The sequence below is a fragment of the Strix uralensis genome, chromosome 19, assembly GCF_047716275.1.
Source record: "Strix uralensis isolate ZFMK-TIS-50842 chromosome 19, bStrUra1, whole genome shotgun sequence".
NCBI classification, from domain to species: domain Eukaryota; kingdom Metazoa; phylum Chordata; class Aves; order Strigiformes; family Strigidae; genus Strix; species Strix uralensis.
The window spans coordinates 15,930,909-15,958,323 of NC_133990.1; the positions used below are offsets into that span (position 1 = coordinate 15,930,909).

At 69.8% G+C, this 27,415-nt stretch overlaps 1 protein-coding gene across 3 annotated transcripts; it reads right to left on the reverse strand.

Moving 5' to 3' along the window:
* Positions 1-899: 899 nt before the first annotated feature.
* BAHCC1 (BAH domain and coiled-coil containing 1) lies at positions 900-27,415 on the reverse strand. 3 transcript variants are annotated; one of them, XM_074889033.1, is made up of 28 exons: positions 27,293-27,415; positions 25,287-25,609; positions 17,597-17,776; positions 16,424-16,546; positions 14,235-15,953; positions 14,040-14,145; positions 13,707-13,915; positions 13,460-13,618; positions 12,981-13,174; positions 12,214-12,571; positions 11,404-12,132; positions 10,359-10,543; positions 10,078-10,214; positions 9,747-9,848; positions 9,214-9,294; positions 8,805-8,919; positions 8,477-8,720; positions 7,819-7,983; positions 7,381-7,706; positions 6,697-6,804; positions 6,329-6,603; positions 6,124-6,199; positions 5,923-6,031; positions 5,704-5,826; positions 5,435-5,608; positions 3,800-4,944; positions 2,636-2,872; positions 900-2,062 (listed from the first exon to the last, which is right to left on the reverse strand). In XM_074889033.1, the coding sequence occupies exons 2-28, from the start codon at positions 25,459-25,461 to the stop codon at positions 1,856-1,858; spliced, it is 7,761 nt and encodes a 2,586-aa protein (XP_074745134.1). In that variant the 5' UTR covers positions 25,462-25,609; positions 27,293-27,415; the 3' UTR covers positions 900-1,855. The 3 variants fall into 3 exon arrangements, with proteins under 3 accessions (XP_074745134.1, XP_074745135.1, XP_074745136.1); XM_074889034.1 differs by lacking the exon at positions 9,214-9,294; XM_074889035.1 differs by lacking the exons at positions 9,214-9,294; positions 9,747-9,848.

Consider the following 27,415-nt stretch of genomic DNA (forward strand, 5'->3'; position numbering starts at 1 on the left):
GTGTGCGTGTGTGTGTGTGTGTGTGTGTGTGTGTGCGTGTGCGCGTGTGTGTGCGCGTGTGTGTGTGTGTGTGTGTGTGTGTGTGTGACCCCCCCCCCCCCCCGCACGCCGCAGCTGCCGCCGGCAGGGAAGGGGTTAACGGCACCCGGGGGCTGAGAACAAAAGGGCTCCCCGCCAGCCAATGGGCGCCGGCCTCTGCAACTCCGCACTCTCTGGTTGGCTGCGACCTGGCCAATGGCGTGCGAGCTCTGCCTGTCCGTCCGGCCCCACGTGGGGAGGGAACGCAATGGGCCCCCCACCAGCTGCTGGGGATCGGCCCGGAGAGCTGCCTGCACCCTGCCTGCAGCTCACCTGCCCGCACCCTGCCCGCACCCTCCTGCCTGCACCCTGCCTGCACCCTCCTGCCTGCACCCTGCCTGCACCCTGCCTGCACCTCACCTGCCCGCACCCTGCCCGCACCCTCCTGCCTGCACCCTGCCTGCAGCTCACCTGCCCGCACCCTGCCTGCACCCTCCTGCCTGCACCCTGCCCGCACCCTCCTGCCCGCACCCTCCTGCCTGCACCCGTTCTGCCTGCACCCTCCTGCCTGCACCCTCCTGCCTGCACCCTCCTCCTGCCTGCACCCTGCCTACCTCTTGCCTACATTCTTCCTGCCTGCATCCTCCTGCCTGATTCTGCCTGCCTGCATCCCTCCAGCCCTGCCTGCATCCTCCTGCTTGCATCCCTCTTGCCTGCATCCCCCCCCAGCCCTGCCTGCATCCCTGCCCACATCTCCCCAGCCCTGCCCACATCCCCCCAGCCCTGGCAGGGTGCCCATAACGGGGGTGCAGGGTCTGGCGGGGGGGGTGGGGGGTGTCACCGCGCCGGGAGGGGGGGACTGAGGCAGAGGCAGCGCCAGGAACGGTTCATATATTTATTCATAAGCCAAGTTATCAATAAAAAAGTTCCATACTAAAAGGCCTTTACATAGAGTTTGCTGTTCATAAAACCTTTGTGTTTTTAATCCTTTTTTTTTCCTTTTTTTCTTTTTTATTGTTTTTTTTGTTATGTTTTTTTGTGTGTGTGTGTGTGTCTCCTTTTGTGTTTTTTTTTTTTTTTTTTGTCCTTTTTTTTTTTTTTTTTTTTTTAGTGTTTACACTGGAAAAGCCCCCGCCGCCGCGCGGCCTGTACACATTTACAGCGCGGGGCAGCGGGCAGGGCTCGGCGGGACGGGCCAGCGTCCGCCGGCACCGCGGCCACCCCGCTATTGCACTGGGGCCGGGCGGCGGCAGCGGGACCCCCCAACACCCCCCCCCCGCCCCCCCGCCCCGCTCGCCGCTGCGCCGGGGGCCGAGCCCCCGCCCTGCCGCCGCGTCCCCCCTATATACAGAGCTCCCCCGCTGTCCTCGTCCCAGCCAGGCTGGGGGAAACAGTGCACTGAAACGGAAACGCGACCCCCCCACCCCGCTTCCCGCCCCATATTATTATTATTTTTTTTTTTTTGTGTGTGGTTTTTTTTTGTGTGTTTTTGTTGGTTTTTTTTTTTTTTTTTATCGGTTTGCCTGTTTTCCATAAAACTTCCCGGAAGAAATACAATATTTACACGCAAAATAAATAGAACAACACACCTGATTTCTGCTTTACCTGCTGGCAAACAGTCAGAGGTACTAGGGAAAGTATGGCTTGTAGGGGAGCCCCCTCCCCCTGCGCCCCCCGTGACGATGCTGCTGCAGCCCCCCCCAAACCCCCCCCACCCCCCCCCCACCTTCACACCGGCCACCCCAGGCTTTTGCATAATCGCCGGGAAGGACCCGGCGGTGGGGACGCGGGGTGCGGGGGTGCCTGTCCCCCTCGCCGGGGTGGGCCCGGGGGGGGGTCAGCAGAGGATGGGCACCCCGTCAGCGGTCACCAGCCGCCCCGTGGTGGGGTCGTAGGTACCCGCCAGGTAATAAAGGTCCTGTCGGTCCTGGTACTTCTTGCTGCGCGTCATCTGCTCGTAGTGTTCCCGTCCCACCACCTGGCACTTGTGGGAGATGGTTTGAACGTCGTTCTCGTCCTCGTGGCACGACTGGTACAGGGCGTTCTGTGGAGTGGGGGGGACACACATATAACGTGGTGTCACCGTCACCCCCCATTCCCCAATCCCACCCCTGGGTCTCACAGAATCATCTCGGCTGGAAAAGCCCTTGAAGCTCCTCCAGTCCCACCATGAACCTCACCCTGACCGTTCCCAACTCCACCAGATCCCTCAGCGCTGGCTCAACCCGACTCTTCAACCCCTCCAGGGATGGGGACTCCCCCCCTGCCCTGGGCAGCCCATTCCAACGCCCAACAGCCCCTTCTGCAAAGAAATCCTTCCTAAGAGCCAGTCTGACCCTGCCCTGGCGCAGCTTGAGGCCATTCCCTCTTGTCCTGGCGCTGGGTCCTTGGCTCAAGAGACTCATCCCCCCTCTCTGCACCCTCCTTTCAGGGAGTTGCAGAGGGCCAGGAGGTCTCCCCTCAGCCTCCTCTTCTCCAGACTAAACCCCCCCAGTTCCCTCAGCCGCTCCCCATCAGACCTGTGCTCCAGACCCTGCACCAGCTCCGTTGCCCTTCTCTGGCCACGCTCGAGTCATTCAATGGCCTTTTTGGAGTCTCACCCTGCCCACCCCCTCACCTTGCCGTCGCTCTGCCGCTTGCCCAGTTTGGTTTCCTCGGGGTGGTAGAACCACTTGACCTTGACCACCATGTTGCTGCCCCACGACTCCCACATGCTCTCGATGCGCCCGATGTAGGGCAGGTTGGGGCGCCCGGCCGAGAGGAAGACGGCGCAGTCCCCGATGCGCAGCGTCTCCTTGCCCCGCACGATGGCCTTGTAGAACAGCTTCCGCGCTTTGCCCTTCATGCCCCGACGCTGCCGGGGGAGGTTTTGGGGGGGGGGGACACACAGGGCGGGGGGGGCGGTCAGGGACGGTGCATGAACCCCCGACACCACCCGTGAGGCTCCAGGCACCCGGGGAAAGCAGCGCCAAGCCACGTTGCTCCCACAGCACCCACCCAGCCCTGGGCACTCCCGCGGGCACCCTGCCCCCCCCGCACCCAAGTGCTGCAGGAGCACCCTGCCCTGGGCACCCAGGCCCTGTGCTCCGGGCACTTGAGCACCCTGCCCGGCACCCACAGGTACCCACGCACCTGCACCCACGTAGCTGCACCTACACCCCCTGCACCCACACACCCCGCACTCTTGCACCCGTGTACCTGCACCCATGCACCCTGCTGCGCGCACACGGGCACCCCGCCATGCACCCACCACCCTGCTCGGTATCCCCAGGCACTCTGCTGTGCCCGTGCACCCTGCACAGCACACCTGCACCCATGCACCCTGCCCCGTGCACACAGGCACCCGTGCACCCCGCACCCATGCAGCTGCACCCATGCACCCTGCCCTGCGCACACGGGCACCCATACACCCCACCCCATGCACCCTGCACCCATGCACCGTGCCAGGCACCCACGCACCCCGCAGCCATGCCCCCATACCCATGCACCTTACCCCGTGCACACAGGCACCCTGCCCTGTGCCCCCACGCACCCCTGCACCCTGCCCCAAGCACCCTGCACCCACGCACCCTGCCAGGCACCCACACACCCCTGCACCCTACCCCAAGCACCCTGCACCCACGCACCCTGCCAGGCACCCATGCACCCTGCACCCACGCACCCTTCCCTGTGCCCCCAGGTGCCTTGCTGTGCCCCCAACGCCCCCCACACCTCTGCACCTCTACCCCAAGCACCCTGCACCCACACCCCTGCCCCACGCACCCCTCCACCCAGGCTGTACCTGCGTGGGGTTTCCCGACCACCTCCAGAGCTGGCGCGCGGGCAGGAAGGCGGAGATCTTTGGCCGGTTTTCCACCGAGGGCAGGCGCTGCCTCCGGGAGAACTCTTTGGCTTTGGAGAAGCTGAGGGCCTCCTTGCGCTTGAGCTTGGCCTTGGGGCCGGCGGCGGCGGCCTTGGTGAGGAAGCAGCGCTGCGGCGCGCCGCTCTTGGAGCGCAGGGCCTCCGGCTGCGCCAGCAGCGCCGGCACCGGGTGCGAGAGGCAGGTCTGGAGCAGCAGCGTGGAGTCCTCGTCCTCGGAGCTGTAGGAGGAATCCTCGTTGTCGGAGGAGCAGAGGCTGGAGGTGGAGATGGAGCCGGAGCTGGAGGAGGTGGAAGAGCCCGAGGAAGAGGAGGAAACCGAGAGGCGGGTCATAAAGCGCGAGGGCACGTCGGCGCCCAGCCCGCCCGCCTCCTCGTCCTCGTCCATGTCCGAGTAGGAGCTGTGGCAGTCGCTGTCGCAGTTCAGGGTGAACTCGGCCTGGCCCGAGTATTTCCGCAGCGCCAGCCCCACGGGCAGCTGGTGCACGGGCGCCCGCCCCTTCCTATCCTTGCCGGCCAGGGCCGCGTGGGCATAGCCGTGGCTGGCCAGCGGCCGCTCCAGCTTGGCCCCAAAGTCCTTCTCAGCCAGCAGCAGGGCCTTGCAGTTCTTGTTCTTGGGGGACGTCACCCCTTCGTGGTCCAGCTTGACCAGGTACTCACTGCCTGCCTTTCTCCGGCCGCTTTTGCCCATTTCTGCCTCCAGCCGCTCGGCCTTCTTGGAGCGCAGGAGTTTCTGGGCGGCCGGCAGCACCAGCCCAGCCCCGGCCCCGAAAGAGGCGTAGGAGCTGGCGATGCGGCTGAAGGAGTCGGCCCCGAAGCCGTTGCCGAAGACGGGGGCGGCGAGGTGGTGGTGGTGGTGCACGGGGAAGATGGTCTCCTTGGCCCGCAGCTTCTTGGCGCTGCCGTTGACTTGGAAGAGGTTCTGCAGCATGGCCGTGCCCTTCCCCGCCGCCTTCCGCTTCGTCTGCGCCACCGCCGACCAGCTCAGCAGCGGCCCCCCGCGCCGCCCCACGAAAGGGTCGCCCAGCACCGGTGCTTTGCTGCCCGACAGCACCTCCGCGGCTTTGCCTGGTGGGAGACGGGTGTCGGGAGGGGCCGGAGGCCGCGAGGGAGGACGGACGGACGGACAGACGGAGGCTCTGGGACTGTCCCCGGCCCTGCACGTCCTTCCCTGCGGCCCCGTCTCTGTTCCCCCGGCGCTGCAGCCACCCCCTTCCTGCATGGCCGGCCCCGCAGCCTTCCCTGTGTCCTGGTGTACCCCACCCCGTCTTTCCCTGCATCCCCTCTCCCTGCCTGCACCCCTGCCTGCATCCCTGCCTGCATTCCTGCCTATCCTCTATGCTTGTATCCCAGCACCCTTCCCACATCCCAGCACCTTTCTCACATCCCAGCACCCTTCCCCTCACCCCAGCACCCTTCCCTACATCCCAGCACCCTTCCCACATCCCAGCACCCTTCCCCTCACCCCAGCACCCCTCACACCGGCACTTGCTGGTGCCACCTCCCTTGGCCCCGCCACGGGCAGATGGTCTGGGGGTGGCAGCCCCCCTCCCCGTACCGCTTTTCTCCTTGCCAGCCGCCTTCTTGCCCGAGTTCTTGGGGGGCTCGGGGCCGTTGTGGCGATCCGGGCAGAGGCTGGGGGGCAGCTCCCCGGGGGGGGGCACGTCACCACACGACCGCTTCGTCCTCCGGCAGGAGCTGGAGACCAGCAGCGCGGGGGACGGCTCGGTGCCTGCGGGCAGAGCGTGGGGTCAGGGCTGGCCCGGCTGCCCCCCTGCCTGTCCCCTGCCTGTCCCCTGCCTGCAGCCCCCGCCCCGGCCCACTCACACTGGATCTTGAAGTCGGGGGGCAGCAGGCGGATGTTGGAGACAGCGATGTGCCCCGTGTCCCCGTCGTCAAACTCCACCATCACCGCCTCGGGGTCATCCTCCTCCTCGTCACTGGAGGAGCCTGCGGCACGGGGAGGGCTGTCGGGATGGGCCAGGGGTCCCCGACACCCCCCCTGCCCCTTGCCCCACCGGCTGCCCCCCCAACCCCTCTCCTCACCTCGCACCACGTTCCCTGGGTAGAGGCACCGGGATTTTTGGCTCCAGTACGCGCAGACGCGGGTGCCTGGGGGGAGGCTGCGTCGCGACTGGGGCCGGACGTCGAGGACCTGCGAGGAAATGACGTGCTGGGTTCTGTGGGGTGTGTTGGGCTCCGTGGGGTGCAGCCCCCCGTCCTGGCCCCCCCCCCCGCCCCACTCACCGCCTCCTGCAGCAGCTGCTCCTGCGAGTAAATGCGCTGCCGGTTCCCCCGCTCGCCCTCGATGATGATGCTGTAGCTGGGGAGGGGGCACGGAGAAGGTAGGGAGAGGGGGTGGGGGGAAAGCGGGGGGGGCTCAGCACCCACCCAGCTAACCCCGGCAGCCCCAGCGGCAGGGCAGGGACCCCCACCCCGGCCCCCCACTCACATGTCGGGGGGCTGGATGGTGCGGACGCTGCCGGCGTAGAGCAGGCTGTCCTCCTTGGGGATGAGGATGTGCAGCCCGTCCCGCAGATCCTCCTTCTGGATGGCGCAGGCGTGGGGTAGGGGAGAGTGGCGACCCCCCCGTGCCCCCCCGCCGGCCAGGCAGCCCCCCCCCGCCGCCTCCTCCTCCTCCTCGGAGAAGCTGCTGTTGTCATCAAAGTCAAAGTCGTCCTCCACGGTGAAGCTCTCCAGCAGTTTGCTGACCGCCCGGCCCTTGCACTGCGGGACAGGGAGCTCAGGGTTGTGGGGACACACACACGGGGGGCTTGGGGGGGTCCGTGTCAGGGCAGGGGGTCGGCTCCTGCCCCTCACCTGCTTGGTGGCCACTTTGCTCTTCACCTTGGCCAGCTTCTTGCCCTTGCTCAGGATGGTCTTGGCGCTTCGGGGGGAGAGGGCCAGCGAGAGCGCCCCGTTCTTCCGCTGCGGGAGAGGGGTCAGAGCCGGCCGACGGGCCCCCCCGTGGCGACCCCAGCTCTCTGGGGCCCAGCGCTGCCCCCCAACCACTCCAGCCCCTGCACCCCAGGGGCCTCTCGGTGCTCCCAACCATCTCAGCACCCCCAGACTGTGCAGTGGTGCCCCCCCTGCACCCGTCTGCACCCCCTGGTCTCATTGGAGCCCTCCCCCAAAGACCCCAGTACCCCCAGCCCTGCACCCATCCCTCTGCACCTCACGGTCTCATCAGTGCCCCCCCCAAACACCCCCAGCCCTGCACCCATCCCTCTGCACCTCACGGTCTCACTGGATCCCCCCTCAGCCCCACCAGCACATGCAAACCCCACACCCAGCCCCTGCACCCCACGGTCCCACTGGTGCCCACCGACCACCCCGGCAACCCCACGGTCTCATTAGAAGCCCCCCCTGACCTCCCCCAGCCTCTGGCACCCACCTCTCTGCACCCCACAGTCCCATCGGTGCCCCCCCAACAACCCCAGCACCCCCCAGCCCCTGCACCCCTCCCTCCCCACCGCACAGTCCATGGGTGCCCCCCACGCTCACCCTCAGGGCCGACTGCAGCACCTTGCTCTTGCGCGTGGCCTTTTTCAGCCTCTCACTCGCCAAACGAGCCCCCTCGTCCCGTGGCCCAAAGTGCCGGGGGTCGGTGCCGGCAAAGAGGCTGCCGGGGGGGGCCGGGGCGCTGGGGCCGCTGGGGGCCGGGGGCCGGAAGCTCTCCTTGGGCTTGGCCTTCAACTTTTTCTTGCCGCCCTCCTCGCAGCCGCCAGCTTTCCGCCGCGCCGGCACCTTCTCCAGCTTGCCAGCCCCCGGCTTCACCGGCCGCCGCTTGATCTTCACCTCGCCCTCGGGGCTACTGAGGCGGCAGGGCCCTGCAGTGGGGGGGGGGGGGACGCGGCTCAGGACACCCCATGGGTGCCCATCCAGCCCAGGAAAGGGGGTTCCTCGTCCCCCGCGTGCCCCCCCGTGGGGGGATGCCGTTACCTAGCAGCCCCTGCCTTTCCTTCTTCTTCTTCGCCTTCTCGTTGGCCTCCATCTTCACCACGGAGGACGGGGAGGGGCCGAGCACGGCCACGGGCACCGAGGGCGGCAGGGACAAGCCCGGCTCGTCGTCACCGTCCTCGCTGTCTGTGTCCCCGTCGGGCTCGTCTGCAAGAGGAGGGGGGGTGGTGATGAAGGACCCCCTGCACCCAGGGGTGGCCCCTGCACCCCCCCCACCACGCCCAGGGAGATGCTGGGGCCCTGACTGACCCCCTGGCACAAGCCACCCCCCCTCCACGCCTGTGGCTGGATGCACCCCCCTGTCCTGGCTCCCCAGCACCCGCTCAGCACCCCCAGCCCTGTAGCAGATCCCGCACCCCCATACCTTTGCCAGATCCTGCACCCCCAGCCCCGTGCCAGACCCCACACCCCCATCCCCATACCACACCCTGTACCCCCATTCCCATCCCAGATCCTGCACCCCCATACCCATGCCGGACCCTGCACCCCCATCCCTGTACCAGATCCTGCACCCCAATCCCCGTGCCAGACCCCGGACACTCACCCCCGTACCAGACCCCGTACCCCCAATCCCTGTGCCAAATCCTGCACCCCCATCCCCATCCCAGACCCTGCACCCCCATCCCCGCGCCGGCCTTGCCTTTGAAGCCCGCTGGCTGGCAGGGGTCGGGGTCCTGCGGCTGGTACTTGGTGGCCTTGGAGCTCTTGGGACGGGACAGTTTCTTCTGGATGCGGCCGCTGGGGTTGGGCTCTTTCCGGCGGAAGGGGCTGATGCCAGCGGGCAACCCTTTGCTCTTCACCTTCTGCTTCAGCTGCGACACCTTGTGAGCCACCTTGCAGGCCAGCTTGCCCTGCGAGCCGCTCTTCTTGCACCGCACCTTCTCCTGGGGGGCACAGGGGGGCTCGGGAGGGCGCCGGCACCCCCCCAGCCCCACGACGGTGTTTGCCAGCAGCGGGTCTGGACTCACCGGGGAGCCTTTGAGGCCACCGAACGCCGCCTCGGCCAGTTTGCTCCTCTTCTTCTTGGGCTCGGGGTCCCCCCGTAACTCGGCGCACAGCAGGGACAGGCTGGTCTTCACCGCCCTGGCAAGGGAGCGCGGCGTGGGCACGGCGCCCACCGGCCCCCCCGGATGGACCCTGCACCCCCCCGATACATCCTGCACCCCCCAGACGGACCCTACACCCCCCGATGGATCCTACACCCGCCAGCTCCCGCCGCTTCATCTTCCCCCCACCCCGTCACCTTCACTCACTCGCTAATGTTTTGTGACATAAAACCTAGAGATTAATTTTTTTTTCTCTTTTTTTTTTTTCCCTCTCTCCTTCCCCTCCGTCTTAATTGAAGGAACCATTTAGCGCAGATTTAACTGTTATTACCGAACGGGGGGGCCGGGGGCCGCGCGCGCACACACGCTCCAAGCGTGTTTGGACTCGCTCGGAGGATTTATGCAAATGGGCCTGTCGGGAGAGGCAATTTGTAGCGGAGAAGGACAATTATACAGGGCCCGGGAGTGGGGAAACGGCTGCGCCGGGCGGCTAATGGGTAATAATAAAGCGCCGGCAGCGATGAACGCCGCTGCAGCGTGACCAATGGCTTTATACGGCGCAGATAAAGAGGCTTTTATGCAACGCTGCTCCCGCCGCCGGCGGGGGGGGGAACACGGTGCTGCCGCCCAGCCGAGCCCCCCGCCCCGCCCGCCGCAAGCGGGTTGAGAGCGGGAACGCGGCCGGACCCCCCCTCCCCGAAACGCGGCGGCTGGCGATGGGGGGATGCGGCGGGGCGGCCCCTGAGCACTGTCACCCCCCGCGGCGGGATGGCCAGACCCCCCCCCGCAACTCCACGGCCCCAGCAGCAGGGCTGGTGGCTCGGCCCCCCGGGACAAGGAGGGCACGCGGCAACGGTCACTCACTTGACCTTGCGGCTCTCGGCCCGGCCCAGCGTGCTGGAGTGTTTGCGCTTCCTCGGCCGCCCCGGCCCGCGCCGCGCCGGGCTCCGGGAGCTCTCGTCACGCCTGCAGCCGCGGCAAGACCGGGGGCACCCTGAGCCGCGCGGCCGCCGCAGGCGGTGCCCCTCCGCCGAGCCAGGCTGAGGACGGGCCCAAACTCATCGCACCGGTGACCGCCACTGCCATCCCGCTCGGCGGAGGGCGCTCCCTCCCTGGCCTCCCTGCAGGCTGCCTCCCCACCTCGTGTCGTCCCCCCCACCCCCAACCTCGCGACCCAACCGGGACGGGGACGTACTCGTGGTCGTGTCGCCTCTGCAGCTTCACCAGCTCCCGCTGCTTCTCCTTGTAGCGGCGCTGGAGCTCGGCCAGACGCATCCGCACCTCCACCTCCTGCGTGTTGAGCTGCTCGATGGCTGCCTTCAGGGGACAAACCTGGGGGCCGGGAGACGCGGGGGAGTTGGGGGTGGTGGGGGGGCAGCTGGCAGCACCCGGCAGCCTCAGCTCTGTGGGCTGAGACCGGGCACAACTCATGGCACCTCCCGCCCCGCCCGCTAACAGGTGAACAGACACACTCACGGCCTTGGTTTTGGGCGTCCAGGTGTACTTGCGTCGGGGGATGCGGGCGCGGGGCGGCGGGGAGGCGGGCAGGGGGCTGAGCGCGGGGGGGCTGCCCTCCCGGCTGGCCGCCTCCACCAGCGACCAGGCGGCCGCCACCGTGGCCAAATTCTGCAGGTTGAAGGCCAGCAGGTCCTCGTCCTCCCCTGCCGGGACGGGAGGTCAGCGGGACCCTCACCGGGGCCGTGCAGGGTGAGAAAGGGCCGGGGGGGGGTGTCTGTGGGGCAGGGGGTGCCGGGGGGGTGTCTGGGGAGAACTTGGGGTCATGCAGAGGGACAACCCCGGGGGGGCCGCGCCGCAGCGGCCAGCGATGAACTCACGGGCGAGCGGAGGCTGGGAGGGACGCGGTGACGCGCCCCATCTGTGCCAGGGAGTGGGGGGGGCCCCACGGCCACCTCCCCCCAAACCCCCCACAGCGTCACGGCCACGGGCAGCACCGAGCACACGGGGCCCCGCCGCCACACGCCCGCGGCAGCGCTGGGGACGCGCCAGGCCGGCGGCCGGACCTTCCCTGTGGGGCCCCCGGGATTCCCTGGGGAAGCCGAGCCGGGAGGGAGGGGGGGGGAATCCCGGCGCCTGCCTGGAGCCAGCGCTTGGAGCCGAGCCCCGGAGGTGGCCCCGGGCTGCGAGCGGGGCCTGGCCATGGGGCACGGCACCACACGGCACCACCCGCAGCCACGCAGCCCCCGCGCTCCTCTGCTGCCAGTGTGTGCACCCCCCTGCACCCCAAATCCACATGCACCCCCCATCCAAACGCAGCCCCCCGCACCCCACACCCGCACGCACCCCGCTTCGCCACCGCCCCACGCACGCGCTGCCCAGCCCTGCTTGTGCCAACGCTCGTGCAAGAGCAGCCCCGCTCTCGCACGCCCTGCGCGGCTCCTCCGTCGCACCCGCGCTGCACGACACCCCCCCCCATCCCCACACGCACCCTCCGTGGGACAGGAGGCGACAGGGGCGCACTGGGAGGACTGGGAGCCGGGGGGGCACTGGGGGGGCCGCTCACCTTCCAGGGCCAGGTCGCAGCGGCGCCGGCGCAGCTCCAGGTCGGCGAGTTCGCTGAGCAGGGCGATGCCGGGGATCCCTGAGGCGTGGGGGGCGGGCGAGGGGGGGGCCGGGGGGGGCTCCCCGGGCGAACCCAGCGCCGGCAGCTCCCCCAGGTCGATGCCAGCGGCGATCAGCGCCTCCAGCCCGCCCGGGCAGCCCTGACGCCCGCTGGGACCGTCGCCATCCTCCTCGTCACAGCTGCCCCCCGGCTCTGTGCCATCGCTGTCGCCATCCTCTTCCTCCTCCTCCTCCTCCTCTTCCTCCACGGTGGGGGGCAGCGGGGAGGCCCCTACCACAGGCACCGGGCGCTGCTGCTCCGGTGGGCTCTGCTCCGGGGCACCCTGAGCCGCCTCCCGGCGCACCCCAAAAGCCACCGGCGCCCGTTCCTCGGTGACCCCCGCGGCCGGAGCCGGCCCCCGCTCCCCGCAGAGGGGTCCCGGGGCGAGGAGGAGGTGATGCCGGTGCAGCAGCACCCCGGGACCCTCAGCCATCACCCCCCCCGGGGGTGGTGGCTCCCGTGGGGGGCCCGGCTCCCGCAGCACCTCCCCGGCGGGGCTGAAGGTCCGCGACTGCTCGGGCTCGGCCGGCGGCGAGCCGGCGTGCATAGTGTCGGGGTCGGCCGGCTCGGCGGAGTGCGCCTCGGAGAAGCCCATGCCGGCGGCGGGGTAGCTGTAGCCGGGGGGCAAGTCTGCGGGAAAGCGGGTGACGCTCAGCGGGGACCCCCCCATAAAGCACCGTGGTACCCTCCTCCTCCTCAGCCCGGTCCTACCTGGCTCCAGGGACTTGGGGTAGTCGCGGGGCGGTTGCCCCTCGCTGCGCTTGTCCTCGCCGTCGCTGCCCTTGCTCTGGACGGGCAGGGGGCTGTCGGCCGGGGAGCGGGGGGCCACGGCGGAGCTGGCGGCGGGGCAGACGGGTAAAGTGCAGGGGGCCGCGGGAAGGGCCACGGGGCACTTGGCCGGGTGCCGCAGGGCCGGGGAGTGGCAGCAAGGGGAGAGTTTGGGGGGCCCGGGGGCCGCCGAGGACAGGCCCTTGGCCGGGGGGTTTAAGGCAACTGCTTTGTGGGAGGGTTTGAGGGGCTTCTCGGGACCCCCGTCCTCCAGCTCCAGGGGCGGCTCCTCCGGCTTCCGCTGTGGGGGACACCGAGGTCGGCACACGCCAGCCCCCCCCAGCCCAGTCTCTGCCCCCCGCCCCCCTGCCCGGCACCCTACAACCTGCCCCATACCCCAGCCCTGCAGCTCCCCCAGCCCAGCCCCATGGCTCAGCCCCTGTCTCACCGCCTGAGTCCAGCCCCCCTGCCCTGCCCCACATCTCGTGTGGCAGCACGTCACACCCCCAGCCCCACATCCAGCCCCACATCTCATACCCCAGCCCCACATCTCACACCCCCAACCCTGCACCTCACACCCCCAGCCCCACATCTCACACCCCCAGCACCATACCCCCACCCTCCACCCCAACCTCAAGCCAGCCCTACATCCCGTCCCACCCCCAGCCCCCCTCGTCATCCCCCCACGCCGCCCCCAGCCCCACAGGCACCTGGACATGCGCCTGGCGCTGGATCTCGAGGGCCTGGGCCGCCCGCTGCTGCTGCTGCAGGGCGTAGAGCTCCTGCTGCCGCAGGAACTGCGAGCGCGAGTACACGGGCAGCTGCCCCGTGTGCTGCAGGTGGGCGCCAGGGCCCCGGCCCGGGTACATGGGGGGCCACAGCGACGCCTGGTCCATCACGTCGGCTGCCAGAGGTGTGGGGGGGTGGTCAAACAGGGACCCGCCTCAGGGTCACCCCGCAGACCCCAGCAGTGCCCTCCCCAGGCCTGTACCCCCAGCAGCACCCGCAGGGACCCATCTCCCACCCCTGCACCCCCAAAAGCACCCAGAGACCCACCTCCCACCCTTGCACCCCCAGGGACCCCATCTCCCACCTTACATCCCCAGGGACCCCAGTTCCTCCCCAGCAGCACCCCCAGCCCCGAACAAACCCCCCAGCAGTGCCCCCCAGGGACCCCTCCCAGCCTCACCCAGCGTGTGGGGGGTGCCGTGGGCGGGGGGCTCGGTGGGCAGGATGACGAGCTGGGCAGGGGGGTCCTGGGAGAGGGGGAACACGGGCTGCATGGTGCTGGGCATGGAGGCGGGGAAGGCGGGCGGCAAGTTCTGGTGCAGCGCGGGGTGGCCGATGCCTGTGGGGCCGGGGGCTGTCAGTGCCGGGGTGGGAGTGGGGGGGTCAGCAACAGCCCCCCAACTTCCCCCTTTGCCGGCAGCACTGACCGTAGGAGTGTCCCCCCATCCAGATGGAGGGGCTGCGGGTGCGGGGCAGCCAGTGTGTGTGCGCCGGGTGGGCGTGCGCAGCGGGGTCCCCCCCGAGCTGCCCCGCCGGCAGCGAGGAGCCCCCCGCGATCATCAGGTGGGGGGTCAGCTCCCCGGGACACCCCCCCGACGGGTGCATCCGGGCAAACTCCACCAGGTCCTTGTTGTCCCTGCGGGAAGAGAAGTTGGGGGGGGACGACACACGGGGTGTGGGGCAACGTGTCAGCACCACGTGCCGCAGGGGACAGCCCCGGCAGGCAGGGACCCCCCCGACCCCCCCAACGTGGCACTTACTGGAGAAGGAGCTCTCGCCCCGGTAGCCCCAGGCGCTCCTCGCAGAGCCGGCCCCGCTCCTCCTCTGCCTCCAAGTCGATGAGGTGCATGGGCCGCGCGGTGCCAGCTGTGCCGGGGACAGGACAGTGGCATCAGTGTGGCACCGCCAGCCCCCCACCACCCCCCAGACCCCCCCACAAACACCCCGAGTCCTACCTTTGATGCCAGCAGCCGCTCGGCTTTGCCGCCCGGAGCTGCCGCCGCCGTAAGAGGGCTCGGGCCGTCCCAGCGTGTCCTTCTGCCGCGCCACGGCCACCGCGATGCCGACGGGCGGTTGCCGCACCTCGCCCTCGCCGGGGGCCAGCCCGTCGTGGTCCCGGCCGCGGGCACAGTCCGGCCGCTCTAACTCTGGTTGCCCCTTCCCAGGGGGGAACTTGGCGTCTTGGTGGGCGCAGCTGCCCTTGACGCCCCCCAACCCCACGAAGGGGGGGCCCTTCTGCCCCCCCAGCAGCGCCTGGTTGCTGTATTTCAGCAGGTTTTTCATGGCTGAAACCTCGTCCGGGGCAGCCGGCACCTCCTGGCCCAGCACCGGGCCCTGAGTCATCAACGCAGCCTGCTGCAGACTCGTGCCGAAGGGGTCCAGGTAGGGCCCCTTCCGCTCCTCCGCCACGGTCAGGGGGGGCCCCTGGCCCTGCACGCCCCAGGGGGGCAGGGGGGGGCCACCGTAGCCCAGGGCGCTCAGCTCCAGCGGCTTGCGCTTGCCCTCGGGGCCAGCACCGGCCGCCTCCGCCTCGGGGTGCTGCTGGTGCCGGATCCGTGCCACCTTCTGGGGAGCCGGCCCGGGGGGGGGGTCCTTGGGGGGGCCCTTCTCTAAAGTGCAGCAGGAGGGTCCGACCCGGACGCCCAGCGGGTCGGGGCGGGCGGCGCGGGAGCAGTCGGGTGCCGGCGGCACCTCGAAGTAACCCTTCTCCAGAGCACCCTTGGGTGCCGGAACCCGGCTGCTGAAAGGGGGTCCCTCAGCCGCCGCCCCCCCTAAGTACTCCAGCCCTTTCAGCCGGGTGCCGGGACCCCCCCACTCCAACCGCCGCTCCGCCGGACCCTCCGCCTTCAGCGGGTGGTGGAAGGGGCCACCGTAAGCGGCCGGGGGCTCGGCCCCCGCCTCGGCGTGCCGCTCCTTGGCCTCGGCGCGCTCCAGGCCGGCGGCTTCCGCCGTCACCTGGAAAGAGCGGCTTTTGTCCGTCAGGTGCCCCACCGAGGGCACCAGCGTGGCCCCGCTCAGCTTCAGCTCCCTCCCGGCCGGCTCCGGCAGCGGGCACAGCACCTCGGGCCCGGCGTGGAGCTGCAGGCAGGGGAACGAGCCGGCGGTGGGGCCGAGCGGAGCCGGCCCGGCGGGCACCGCGTAGGAAACGGCGTGGTGCAGCATCTGCCGCCGCTCCACGCATTCGCCGTAAGGTTGGGCCACCTCGGGGGCTACCGGCTCCCGTTCGCCCCGACACGGTTCCTTGGCACCGCAGCGGCCGGCGCGGGGCAAGGCGCTGCCGGCGCAACTGGGCAGCACGGCGCGGCCGGCGTCGCCCTCCAGCCCCTTGGCACCCAGCAGGCAGGAAGCGAGGTGCTTGGGGCGCCCGTCGCCGGCCCCCCGGGGGGGCAACCCCTCTTTGCAGTGTCCCTCCGGCGGCACCGGCAGCACCGCTTTGTGCCGCTCTTTGGGGTCCTCCTCGGGCGGCCGCTCCTTGGGGTCCCCCTTGCCCGCTTTCTCCTTGCCTGGCAGGAAGCGGTCGTAGTCCTTGGGGGTCTTGGGCAGGGGTCCGGCCTCCCGCTCCCGGCTGCAGGAGCCGGCGGGGGGGCCGGGGGCGGCGCGGGCGATGCCGGGGAAGCCGTGGCCGGTGGGGAGCAGGGCGGGCTGGGCGGGCAGGTTGCGCAGGTAGAAGTTATCTGGGAGGGGAAGGCGACGGGTGAACCCCCCACCCCGCCGTGGACCCCCCCTTTCCCGCGCCGAACAACAGCACATGGTCCGGGCACCCGCGGCCGTGCCAGCACCGGCTCCCCGCTAACGAGGGGAGGAGCGCGGGGGAAGGCACGGCCTAATTAGCTCCATTTCCCACCCAAACAATGTTCCCTATTAAGCGCCCGCCACAATATTGTGAAAAGTGAGAGCGGCGGCGGCGGCTGGGCCGGGTGCCCACCGCCCCGTGCCCGCCGGCCCCGCTCCTCCCAGGGGACACGGTGCCTCCTCCGCCACCGGCCCCCCACCCCGACGCCGGGCATGGGCGCCAGGGATGGGTGCTGAGCCCCCCACCCCTCCCTGGCTGGGGCCACGGGCCCCGACTGGGGACCCCAACCAGCCCCGGAGGCTGTGGGGTTGAGGTGGCACCGCGGAGCCATGCCGGGACCCCGGTACCTGCCTTTCTGGCTCTCGTAGAAGCGGTGCTGGCTGTAGAGGACGTTGCTGTTGCCGTGGTGGTCCAGGTGGCTCATGGGCAGGAAGGTGGAGGCCAGGCTCCCGGAGAAGCGGGGGTACCCCGGAGCTGGGGGCACAGCGGCGGTCAGGGGGGCCGGGGTGCGCTCGCAGGCACCCGGACCCCCCGCGGTGTCTCCATAGCCACGCAGCCGAGCACCGCTCCGGCTAGAAACGCTTTGCCGGAGCCCGGCATCATCTCTAGGGGCCGGCAACACCCCCCCATGGCGAGCTGCTGCTGCTGGGCTGAGACACTACAAACTCACAGCAGCGATGGCCCCATCCCGGCGGCTCGGCACGGCTCGTTAGCCGGCGCGCTCGGGCGGGCTGTCCCTCAGCGGTGGGCGCTGCGCTGCCGGAGCCGCGTGCGCTGCCCGAACAACACCCCCCCCGCCCCCTGCCGCCGCTTCCCGCGCGTCCCCGTCCCCCCCGCCGCCCCCCCGGCACGCCGCGCAGGCCCCGGCACGCCGGGAGCCAACTGGCAGCCGGTCAAACTACCAGCTGGGCCGGCTGCCAGGGCCCCGCGCCAATACCACCTCCCCGCTCCTTAACTCTGTCGGCCCTCGCTCCGGCCGCTCAGGTGGGGATGGGGACGCCGGGGGGCTGCGGGGACCCCCCGCTCCCCCCTCCTTGGCACGGGGTGTCTGTTTAACTGGGCTACACACGCTGCCCCCCTCTCGAGGGTCCCCACGCTGCAGCTTGCCCCCGCCGCCACAGGAGGGGAGCGCAGCCCTCGGTTCATCACCAGTGACACGAGCTGGCCTGGCCTCAGCCCGGCTCCTGCGGCCTGGCACGTGCCTCACCCCGACTGCGGGGGGCTGCGCCTGCTCCCCCCGTGGTTGCCCAGGAAATTGGGGGGGGGCTGGGGGGTCTGTGGGTCACACCGCCGGCTGCGCCCTCCCCGTTGCCACCCCGAAGCTCGCTGCGTGCCAACCGCGTGCCCGTGCCGGCCGGCTGCCACGGCCACCCCGTGTGCCAGCGCCTGGGAGGTCTGAACCCCACCCCGCGCGGGCAACGGCTGGACGGCACCCGGCAGAGCCCCGGCCGCATCCCGGACACCCCGTGGGGACACCCCCCCCACCCCACACCCCCCCTCAACCCCGCCTTGGCGCCCGCTCACCTTCGTGGGAGTGCGAGAACCAGATCTGGGAGGTGCCGGAGTGGGGCCCGCGGAAAGCCGGCTCCGGGGGGGAGGCGGTGGGGCCGGTGGGGTGGCTGGGGGCTCCCGAGCCCAGGCTGCTGCTCAGGAAGCCCCCCATGAAGGAGGAGGGGGGCGCGTTCCCCATCAGGCCGCTGCCGGCTGCGGGGGGAGAGGAGAGAGTCATGGGGGGGCTGCCCGTGGCCCCGCTCACGCGCCCGCGGCCCTCGTGCACCGCCGTGCCCTCGTGTGATCGCATCCCTCGTGCACACACCCCCCCCCCCACCCCCCCCCAGCCCCACGGGGTTTGCACACGCGCCGGGGCACGCGAGGGACAGTGGAACCGTGCGAGGGGCACCGCTGCCCCGAGCCGGGCACATGCATGTGGCAGCACATGACGAGGCTTCACACACACGCGTGTGACTCCCCACGCTGCCGCTCTCCCCCCCCTTCCCCGGCTCCAGCGGCACGTTCGGGACACCGGCTGCCCCCGGTGCTGCCACGGGCCCGATCCTGGGGACACCGGGATGGCTGCTCCCTGGGGCCGGGACACGGCGGAGGGGGACAGAGCCACGTGTGTGTGTGCACACACGTGTGCAGGGAGGGGCAGGCGTGCGGGGAAGCCACGGCAGCCCCCACCCTGACCCCGGCGGCCTCCCTCGGGGGGAGGCTCAGCCCAGCGCTCCCCATCCCGATCCCCACCCCGGCCGAGCCGTGAGATCACGGTGGAAACATCGGGAAAGGGGGGGGCGGGAGCATCGTCCGGCCCCTCGCCGCGTGGCCCCGCTCCCCGTGGCCATGTGTGCGCCGACGTGGGGCTGGCGGGGCCGCGGCCACCCGTTTCCCTCCCCGGCACGGCTCGGCACGGCCGCGGTGCGGAGGAGCCCGGGCTGGCCGGCCGCCCGGCCGGGGCAGGAAGCGATGCTTTGCTCTCTAAGCCGGCCCACGCTCCCCGGCTAATCCCTCCGGGATGCCTCTGGGATGAGTGTCGGGGATGTGGTTTCAGGCAGCCTCGCTCCTTCCTGCGCCGGCCGGCCGGGGGCCGACACCGGGCAGGGACCGCGTGGGCCCCGGGGTGGGGGGGGCACGGCCACACCCTGTGCCCTCGGGCCTGGGAACCGGCACCGCGCGCCCCCGGTGCCGGACGCGACCCCCTGACCGCACCGGCGCACACCGGGCACGGCCGCAGCGCGCCAACGCGGCCCGGAGGATTCTGTGCGTGATGTCCAACGCCCCCCCCCCGACCCCCCCCCAAGCCCCGGTTGTGCCGGGGGGACCCCGCTGCGGGGCGTGGAGCCGGCAGCGTGCCGGGCGGCTGCGCCGGGCAGGAAGCCGAGGTTTCCAGAACGAGCCTTTTCTGGAAGCTGTGAAACAGGCTGTAAAAAAATAAAACACACACACCCCCCCCAAAACTCCGATGGCGGCGAGGCCGGGTTGGCGTGGGGTGTCCCGATGGGGCCGCGGCTCCCCACACCCCCCCACCCGCTGACTCACACCCACTGGCACGGCCGGATCCCCCGGCACACACCGGCCACGCCGCTCCCACCCGCCTCGCACACCGCGGGCCCCTCGCACGCTCTGCCACGGCTCGTGGCACGGCACGGCGCACAGACAAGGGAGCAGCCCCCCCCTCGCCCGCCCGCCTCTCAGCTTCCCCCCCTCCAGCCGCGGTGCCGGCAAGGACAAGGAAAGATCGCTGAGACCGTGCACAACTCATCACACCCATGAGCAAGCAGCGCCAGAGCAGCCCCGCGCCGGGGCCCGGCTGCCAGCACGGGGCAGATGGGCAGCGGGGTGCCACCGCGGCTCCCCCCACCCCACCAGCCCCCCCCCCCCCCTCCACCGCCCCCGTCAGCCTGGGAACTCCCTGGCCGGGCTCCCCGTTGGTGCCGTGAGTCAGCCCCGCCGGCACCGCTCCCGGCTCTGGCACCAGTGAGAAAATCCCCCACGCCGGGTGCCAGCGGGGAGGGAAGGGTGGCCCCGGCCGTGGCCACCAGCCTCCGGCGGCTTTTTGGGGGCCGTGGGGGGCTTCACACCTCGCGCCCACACCGGGAACGCCGGCGGCTCCGGCACAGCCCACAACTGCCCCGGCACGGCCACGCCACATGCTGCCCCACACCGAGCCCGACGCTGCGGCCGGGCAGGGACGCTGAGGCGGGGAGGGGGGGGTCGTGCCGGTGGGTTTTGGGGCTGTCGGCTCCCAGGACCCCCCAAACGGGGCTGGGGGGAGGCGGCAATCGGAGGAAAGGGTTAAAAGGGAAGCGAAGGCACTTCCCCCTCATCCCTGCCAAACCGCAGCCGCGGGGGGGGGGGGGGGGGGGGGGGGGGGTGGGCGCTAAGGGGGGGCTTTTCACCTTGGCCCTGAATCCACAGAGGGTCACACATGTGACAAGCGTGCCAGGTCTCAGCATGACCGCACCAACAGCGCCGGGGAGGGGGGCTGCGGGGGTGGGATGGGTGGGACAGGGGGGGCACAGCAAAGGGCGCTCCCCCCCCCCCCCTTTCCCTGAGCCACTCTTCGCCCCCGCGCGCACAGATGGGAATGTGCCGGGAAGACGGAAAGTTTCCCCCGCCAGCAAGTGGGGCCAGGGCGGGCGTGGGGGGGCCACGGCCCCGGGGGGGGGGGGTCACTCCGGCCACGGCTGCTCTGGCCCCGCAGGTTTCTGGGTCGGGGGCCGGCGGCGGCGCTGCCAGGAAAGGGAGGGGGTCCCCAGCCCCCCTCTCCGGGAAGGTGGGGGCTGCACCCCCCCACCATGCCCGGTGCAGGCGCACGGCTGCCCCCCGCTATTCAGAGGCTCCGTTTTGAGGATGGGGGCAGAAGGGGCTGCAGCCTCCCGGGGCGAGGTGACGGTCCCCGGGGTGGCGGGGACGTGCGCGGGGCGCGGGGTTGGGTTACTCCCTCGGCTATTTCGGGGCTGGAACATTCCTCGCGGGGCCGGGGCCGCACGCGGAGCCGCTGGGAGCTGGCAGGGACCCTCCCGCACCGCCGGGCACCCCGGGGAGGTGCCACCCCCAGGTCCCCAGAGCCGGGCGTGGGGCAGGATGAGGCCCACGACCCCCTCCCCGCACTTTGCGAGCCACGCGGCCTCTTTAAATATTTGGCAAATAAGAAATAAGTGTAATATAATTTCCTCGGTGTTATAATTTAAGATTAATCCATATTGTTATGGCACTAAATAAATGCCGTAATATTGAAATGCAGTTCAAATTAGCTTGACAGAGTGCCAGAAGTACAATTAAAACGTTATCCGATGGGTAATCACGCGGCAGTCGCTCCGTGCTAAGTGCCACTCGCAAGCTGTCGGCGCTCGATGGAGGGAAGGGGAGGCTGGAGCCGCCGCGAGGCCGCACGCTGCCGCACGCTTGCACGCTCAGCCGGGGCCGCACGCTTGCACGCTCGCCGGGGCTGCGCGGGCACAGGCCACTCGGCACGCGTGGCTCACACGGGGCTCGCACGGATGGCACACGCTCCTCGCACGACTGGCACACGCCGCTCGGCGCACGCGGCCCGCAGGGTGGGCACACTCGCCTTGCACGCTCGCCTTGCACGACGCGCACACGCGGCTTTGCAAAGCCCAGAGGCCATTTTGGGTGCAGCCGTAGGTCTGGTCCACGGGCTGCGACCGCGGGGAAGCCAGGGAGGGCCTGGGGGGGTCCTGGTGTCCCACCCCACATGGCCCCATGGGGGCCTGGTGTCTCACAGAGGCCAAGCACGTGGATCCCCCAGGGAACCCCCCAAAACTTGGGGCTCACGGTGACCCCGTGCAACCTCCTGCAAAGCGTCGCACCCGCGGGGTCCCGGGCTGCCCGTGTACGGAGCGGGAGGGAGTGACCCCGAGGGGCTCCGAGGACTCATCCCCTCCCTCCCTCTCCCCAGGGGGACCCCAGCACCCAGCGGGGTTGGATCCTGCCCCGGGGTGGTGCTGGGGGGCGGGCAGGGCGGCAGGCAGGGCCGCGCTGTGCCCATCTGTTTCGCTTTATGGAGCGGATAAAGAAGAACTCCAAGAATGAGATTATTGGGTGAGTGTTTATTTACCACGGGGGGAGCTGGGGGGGGCAGGGGGGGCGCAGCCCGTGTGAATCTCTGCAGAGTCACTGAATCGCCAAATCCTGCTATTTTTATTTTCCACTATAATTCCCCGCTCGGCTGTCACCTATCGCTGCCATCAGCGCCGGGAGAGGAACCGGCTGCGGGGGGGGACGGGGACATTCTGAGCTGGGGGGGTCCCGAAGAGCCTGGGGTGCCCTGAGGGGCACCCAAATGCTCCGTGGAGCCTGGCCGCACCCCCAATCCCCCCTCGGGGATCAGCCCACCGTGCTCACGGCGCTCGGCCCACGGCACCCGGTGCTGGCGCTGCCCCCAGCCCCCCCAGCACAAGACACACACACACACACACCCCCCCCCCCAGACAGGCAGCCCCAGGGGTGCAGGAACAAGAGGCAATACTGAAACCCACCCCCCAACCTCCAGTCTGGGGCAATCACCCCCTTTACCGGCGGTGACCGGGGCTCGGTGCTGCGTGGCTGCTGGGGCTGCCCGTCCCCCCCCGGCCTCTCCGCGCGGATCCAGCTCATCCCTAACAACCAGATGAAACCACTCCGGGGTAATTCCATGGGATCTGGGGTTCTCCGCATCCCGCTCTTCCCGCCGGACACGCGCGTGTCGTGTCCCCCCCCCGCCGCCCCACCCCGGCCACCCCGGCGCGAGTGTGGCTAACGAGGAGCAGACGAGTTAATCTCAAAATCTGTTTTAACTTTGACACCTACTTTTTAAAATGCAGCGCATGCGGCGGCGCGGCCGGGCTGGCACGCGGTGACGAAAGGGGGGGAGCGGGGAGCCCCTGTGCCACGGCCGTGCCGGTGCCACGCCACAGCCTCCCAACCCCTCGTTAGACCCCGTCTTCGGTTCTTAATGAGGAAGCTGCGATGGGGAGCGGCTGCAGCGCTGGCACCCAGCCCCGTGTCGCCACCCCGGTTGGGGGCCACCGTCCCCACCTGCCCCCCTCCATCCCCCCGCGCCCCTCCAGCCACGCCGAGGAACCGCGTAAAGCCCGGCCTGAGCCCGGCCTGCAACTTAATCCAGGGAGGGGGACAGCTGCGAGAGCCCAGCCGGCCACCAGCGCCAGGCCGCCGGCTCGCCGCCCTGGCTACCCCCGCCGGCACGCAGACCCGCGCCGCCACGGCCGGGCTGTCCGTCCACACCGGGCCGCAAACCGGCAGCGCCGGGGTCAAGCTCATGCACCGACACCGCCACGGCAAAGCCCGTGCGAGCCCCCGCCCGGCGCCGTTAGACGCTGCGATGCGCCGAGGGCTCCGCCGCGGTGACAAATAGCCCGGCGCGATCTCAACTATGTATTAGTCCATAAAAACGTCACAAGGGCAAATATTAAGGCCCCGGTGTAAAGCACGAGCTCAGCCGAAGCCTCTGCTGAAGTTTCCCATCCCCTTGCCCGTGGCGGGGGTGTTGGGACCCCCGGCCCTGCTCGGCACAGACGTGCTGGGGCGGCGGGACCGCAGCCCCCAGCGCTGTGACTGGGGAGCGGGGGCTGCACCCCAGCTCGGGCTGGGGGTCCCCGTCCCCGCAGCACCAGGCAAGGCCGCGGCTCCCCGCGCTCCGGCCCCCAGCGCCGTCTCGTGCCATCATTTGCATGGTCCCGGTGCCAAAACCAGACGCAAACCGAAGCGCATTTGTTTGCAATAACTGCGCAGCCCTGAATTATGGCTTTAATAAAATCAAGCTAAACAGTTTTTATCTCCCCTTCCCAGGGCAGCCTCCAGCCCCCGGCGCTCGGCAAAGGCTCCTGGGAGGTGTAGTCCGGCCCGCTGCCGGGAGCCATTTGGGGGAGCGTGGCCGGAGCCCCCCCTCCCCGACCCGCACGGTACCCCGGGGCTGCCGCGTGCCGCGCCGGCCCCGCCACGGCCGCCCGGCAAACCGCGGGCTGGCTTTATTTGCTGGGTGGGGTAATTATCAATCATCGGCGTTAATTACCGCTCCGCGCGCTGCCACGACTCCCGGCCCCGTGGCACGGCCGCACCAGGGGGATGCCGGGGTGCCAGGCCTGGGGACCCCCCCTCCCGCCAGCCCCAGCACGACACCGGGCACTGAATTATCGTTTTTATTCGCTCAAGCGACGTTCCCGTACGCGCGGGAGCCTCCGAGCGCGGCTCGCCGGGATCGGCTCCGGCTGTGCCGGCCTTGCCAAAGCCAGGAATATTTTTAGCTCTTTCTGTTGTTGGGTTTGGCTTCTCTCTTTTTTTTTTTTTTTTTTTTTTTTTTAAGGCGAGTTTCTGCCGGGGTATTTTTAGCCTGATCCATGTTATTTTAACAACCTCCGTTGCATTCGGGCTCCCATGTGTCGCCCAGGCCCCGGCGGGCGCGAGGGTCCGGCCGCCGCCGCAGCGGGGACACCGCCACGCTGAGAAGCCAGAGGGAAGCCAGCGGCACCCCAGCGCCGGCATCCCCCGGGGATCCCCCCCCGGCCACCGCAAGCCAGAGAAGGGCTGAGCTCCCACCCACCATCCCCCACCTCGAGGATGGGCACCAAGCCCCCATCCAGGCCCCCCTTGCACCCCAAAGCTGGAGGGAGGCCGGGGTAGCCCCCCCCAGCCCCGTGGTGGTCCCGGGGGGGGGGGGGCCGGCTGCAGCGTGGGGGCCGCCGGCACAAAGCGAAACCGCCCCGGCCGTGGGCCCGATCCGGCGCCGCCTCCCTGGCACCCCCCCCAGTGCTCCCCACTTTTGCCTCCTTCCAGGAGCCACCAACACCCCCGCGCGCGGCCCGGCCATGCCCCCCGCCCTAATCCACGCACTAATTGTAATCCCATTAAAGCAGATATAATTTTATTAGTATTCACAGCTCATCAAGGCGGCGACAATAACCGGCGCTGCCGCTGTGCCGCGGCGAGAAAACCGCCTGCGCCGGCGGGAAGCGGGGGGCCCCCGGCAGCACCCTGCGCCGAGCCGGCACACTGCGCCCCGGATCCGGCCCCGCTCGCGCCTCGGCTCCATCCCAGAGCTCGGCGGCACCAGAGCGGCTCCCCGCTCCCTCAAACTGCGCCCCCTCCCTCACCGTGCCGCGCACCCCGCTTTCGGCAGCCTGCGCCCCGCTTTAACCCTGCGCGGCCGCAGCCGAGCGCCCGCCCCGCAGACAAAGCCGAGCGGGCAGCGGCCGTCGCGGATGCCGGCGTAGCGGCCGGAGCCGGGAGCCCCACGCCCGGTGCCGTTGGCCGTGCCGCGGCCGGCCGTGTGCCGCGCTTTGTCTGTCGGCCGCTGAGGCGAACGTACGCGCCGCGAACCCCTCCTCGCCCTGACGTTCCGGGGGTTTGTGCCGAGCCGGGGCTGGCTGGCCTTTCCCCGCCGCTGCCGCCGCACCACGGCCCCGCCGCGCCGGCCCCGCGCATAACGGCCTCCTTGTTCGCCCAGAAAACGCTTCCTTGTTCAGGCACCGGGGTCTCGCCGGGCCGGCCCGCGGGTCACACTCCTCCCGCGTCAGCAGAGCGGAGAAACGTGTGTGTGTGTGTCCCCCACCCCGCTCCGTGTGAACCCCTCGCACCCCCCAGAACCACCGGGCGCGGTGACAGCGCGATCGGCACAAAGGGGAGGCCGAATCACCGGTGCCGTGCCGGCCCCCCGCGTCCCTCCCCGGCCCCCCGCGGCCGCCCCGACCCCTCTGACCTGTGTGCGTGGCCATGGAGATGGGCGCAGGGAAGTACTTGGTGGGCTGGAAATGTCCGGGGGGTTGTACGGCCCCGTGAGCCGAACCCGCCACGCGCCCCGTGCCGTGTCGGTGGCCCAGGCTGCCCCGCTCCGACAGCAGCCGCGGCGGGGGCGCGAAGTCACGGCCGTCCATGCCGGGGACACCCACCCGCCCGCTCGTCGCCCACGACGGGGCACGGCGGGAGGCCGACGCGGCTCCTCGGCGCGGCCGGTGATCCTCAGCGCCGCGGCGGGCCGGCGTGCCGCGCTCCGGGCCGGGGCTCCCGGTTCATCCTCCGCTCCTGGCGCAAGGGAGAGAAAGGAGAGAAAGTGAGAGCGCGGCCAGGCCGGGGGCGGGGGTTACGGCCCCCCCCAGCTCCCCCAGTGCACAGGTCCCCAGTTCCCCCCGTTCCCAGCCCCCTTTTACGCCGGTATCCCCCGCGCACTGGCCCCCGATTTCCCCGGTACCGCTCGCGCACGGTCCCCGCCATCCCTGGCGCCCCCCCCCATCCTCTCCGTTTCCCCAGTCCCTCCCAGTTCGCGGTCCCCAATTTCCCCAGTTCCCCCCCACACGCACCCCGCGCACGAGCCCCAGTTTCCCCCAGTACCCGGCTCCCCTCCCCCGCCGTTCTCCCGGTGCTCCCGGAGCGCGGCCCCGGCCTCCCCGCCCGCCCCGCCCCGGGCACGGCCCCGCTCCCCCGGAGCTCGGGCCCGGCCGCCCCCCGCTCCAACGCTCGTTATTCCCGCGCCGCTCGGGCCCCGGTTCTCCCGGTTCTCGCCTCTTTTATTTCCCCCTTCCCCCCCCCACCCCCTCCCCGCGCCCCGGTGCACCGACCGTACCGCCCCGGTGCTCGCACCCCGGTTGCCCTCCCCGGTGACGGGCCCCGGTTCCCGGTGTCTCCCCGGTGCACGGCGCTTCCCCCTTCTCCCCCCCACCCTCTCCCCTCCCCGCCGCCTTGCCCGGCCCCGGTTTCCCCGGTGCACGGACCCTCCTCTCCCCGCTGCGCGGCCGCCGCTCCCCGGTATTTCCCCGGTGCTCGGTTCCCCCCCACACCCCCCCGCAACCCTTCCCCGCTCCCCGGTGCCGGCTCCCGCCCGCCGGAGCCCCCCCCGGAGCGGCGGGCAGCCCGCCCGGTGCACCGGGCCCGCCGGGGCATTGTTCTCGGCAGCGCCGGGGCCGGCGGGCCCGATCCGGCGGGGAGACCGAGGCTGCCGGGGCCGGGCCGGGCCGCGGCGAACAAAGGGGCGCGGAGCAGCGAAGGCGGCCGGGGGCCCCCCGGTGTCCCCCCCCACCCCCGGGGCCGGGGCTGTTCGTCCCGGGGGTCGCTGAGCGAGCGCGGCCGGATTGTCCTGGGGGGGCGGCGGAGGGCAGCGCCGGGGAAGAGAAATGCACGCGCGGGCAAAAAAACCAAAACACCAAACCAAAACAAAACAAAAAAATATGGGTAGGTTTTTAATCAAAATTGATAAAAAGCAGCGTTAAAAAAAGGTAATTTTTAAGGTAAAAGAGAAATAAATAAACGCGATGGAAAACACAATTTAAATGGGAAATAATTTAAGGCAAAAACACTGAAGGCAAAAACACCGAATGCAAAAAATTGGAATGCAAAAAAAAAAAAAAAAGATTCAACGCGAAAATGTTTTAACGCACGAAATTTTAAAAGGCCGAGATTTTGAATGCGAAGATCTTGCACGCCGAAAATATTTTAACGTAAAAAAAAATATGAAGGCCAAAAAAAAAAAAATAATTTTAATGCGAAAAAAAAAAAAACAGTGCGAAAAAATTATTGAACGCCCCAAAAAAAAAAAAAAAAGAAAAGCGAAAAAAATAATCTGAACGCCCAAAAATATTCGACCGCGTAAAAAATAAAACGTTAAGGCGGCAAAAAAAAAATAATCATAGCAAAGCGCCCCAAATTAAAATAAACCCCAAAACACCCCCCCCCACCCCCCCAGCGATCACCCCGACCAGCGCAGTTACTTACCGGAGGGGCGTTCCGCGCGTGGGGCGAGCGCGGTCCCGCCGGCGCGGGGCGGCCCTGGCGGGGTGCGCAGCGTGCTCCTGCCGGTGCCCGTGCACTGCCCATGCACCGGCTGCTCCTGCAGCA

Coding starts and splice junctions, on each gene's coding strand:
- BAHCC1 (XM_074889033.1), bottom strand. CDS start 25,461: ATGGACGGCCGTGACTTCGCGCCCCCGCCGCGGCTGCTGTCGGAGCGG. Junction 13,619..13,706: donor GATGGGGGGACACTCCTACG/GTCAGTGCTGCC, acceptor CCGGCCCCACAG/GCATCGGCCACCCCGCGCTG. Junction 9,849..10,077: donor CAGAGGCGACACGACCACGA/GTACGTCCCCGT, acceptor CCGCGGCTGCAG/GCGTGACGAGAGCTCCCGGA.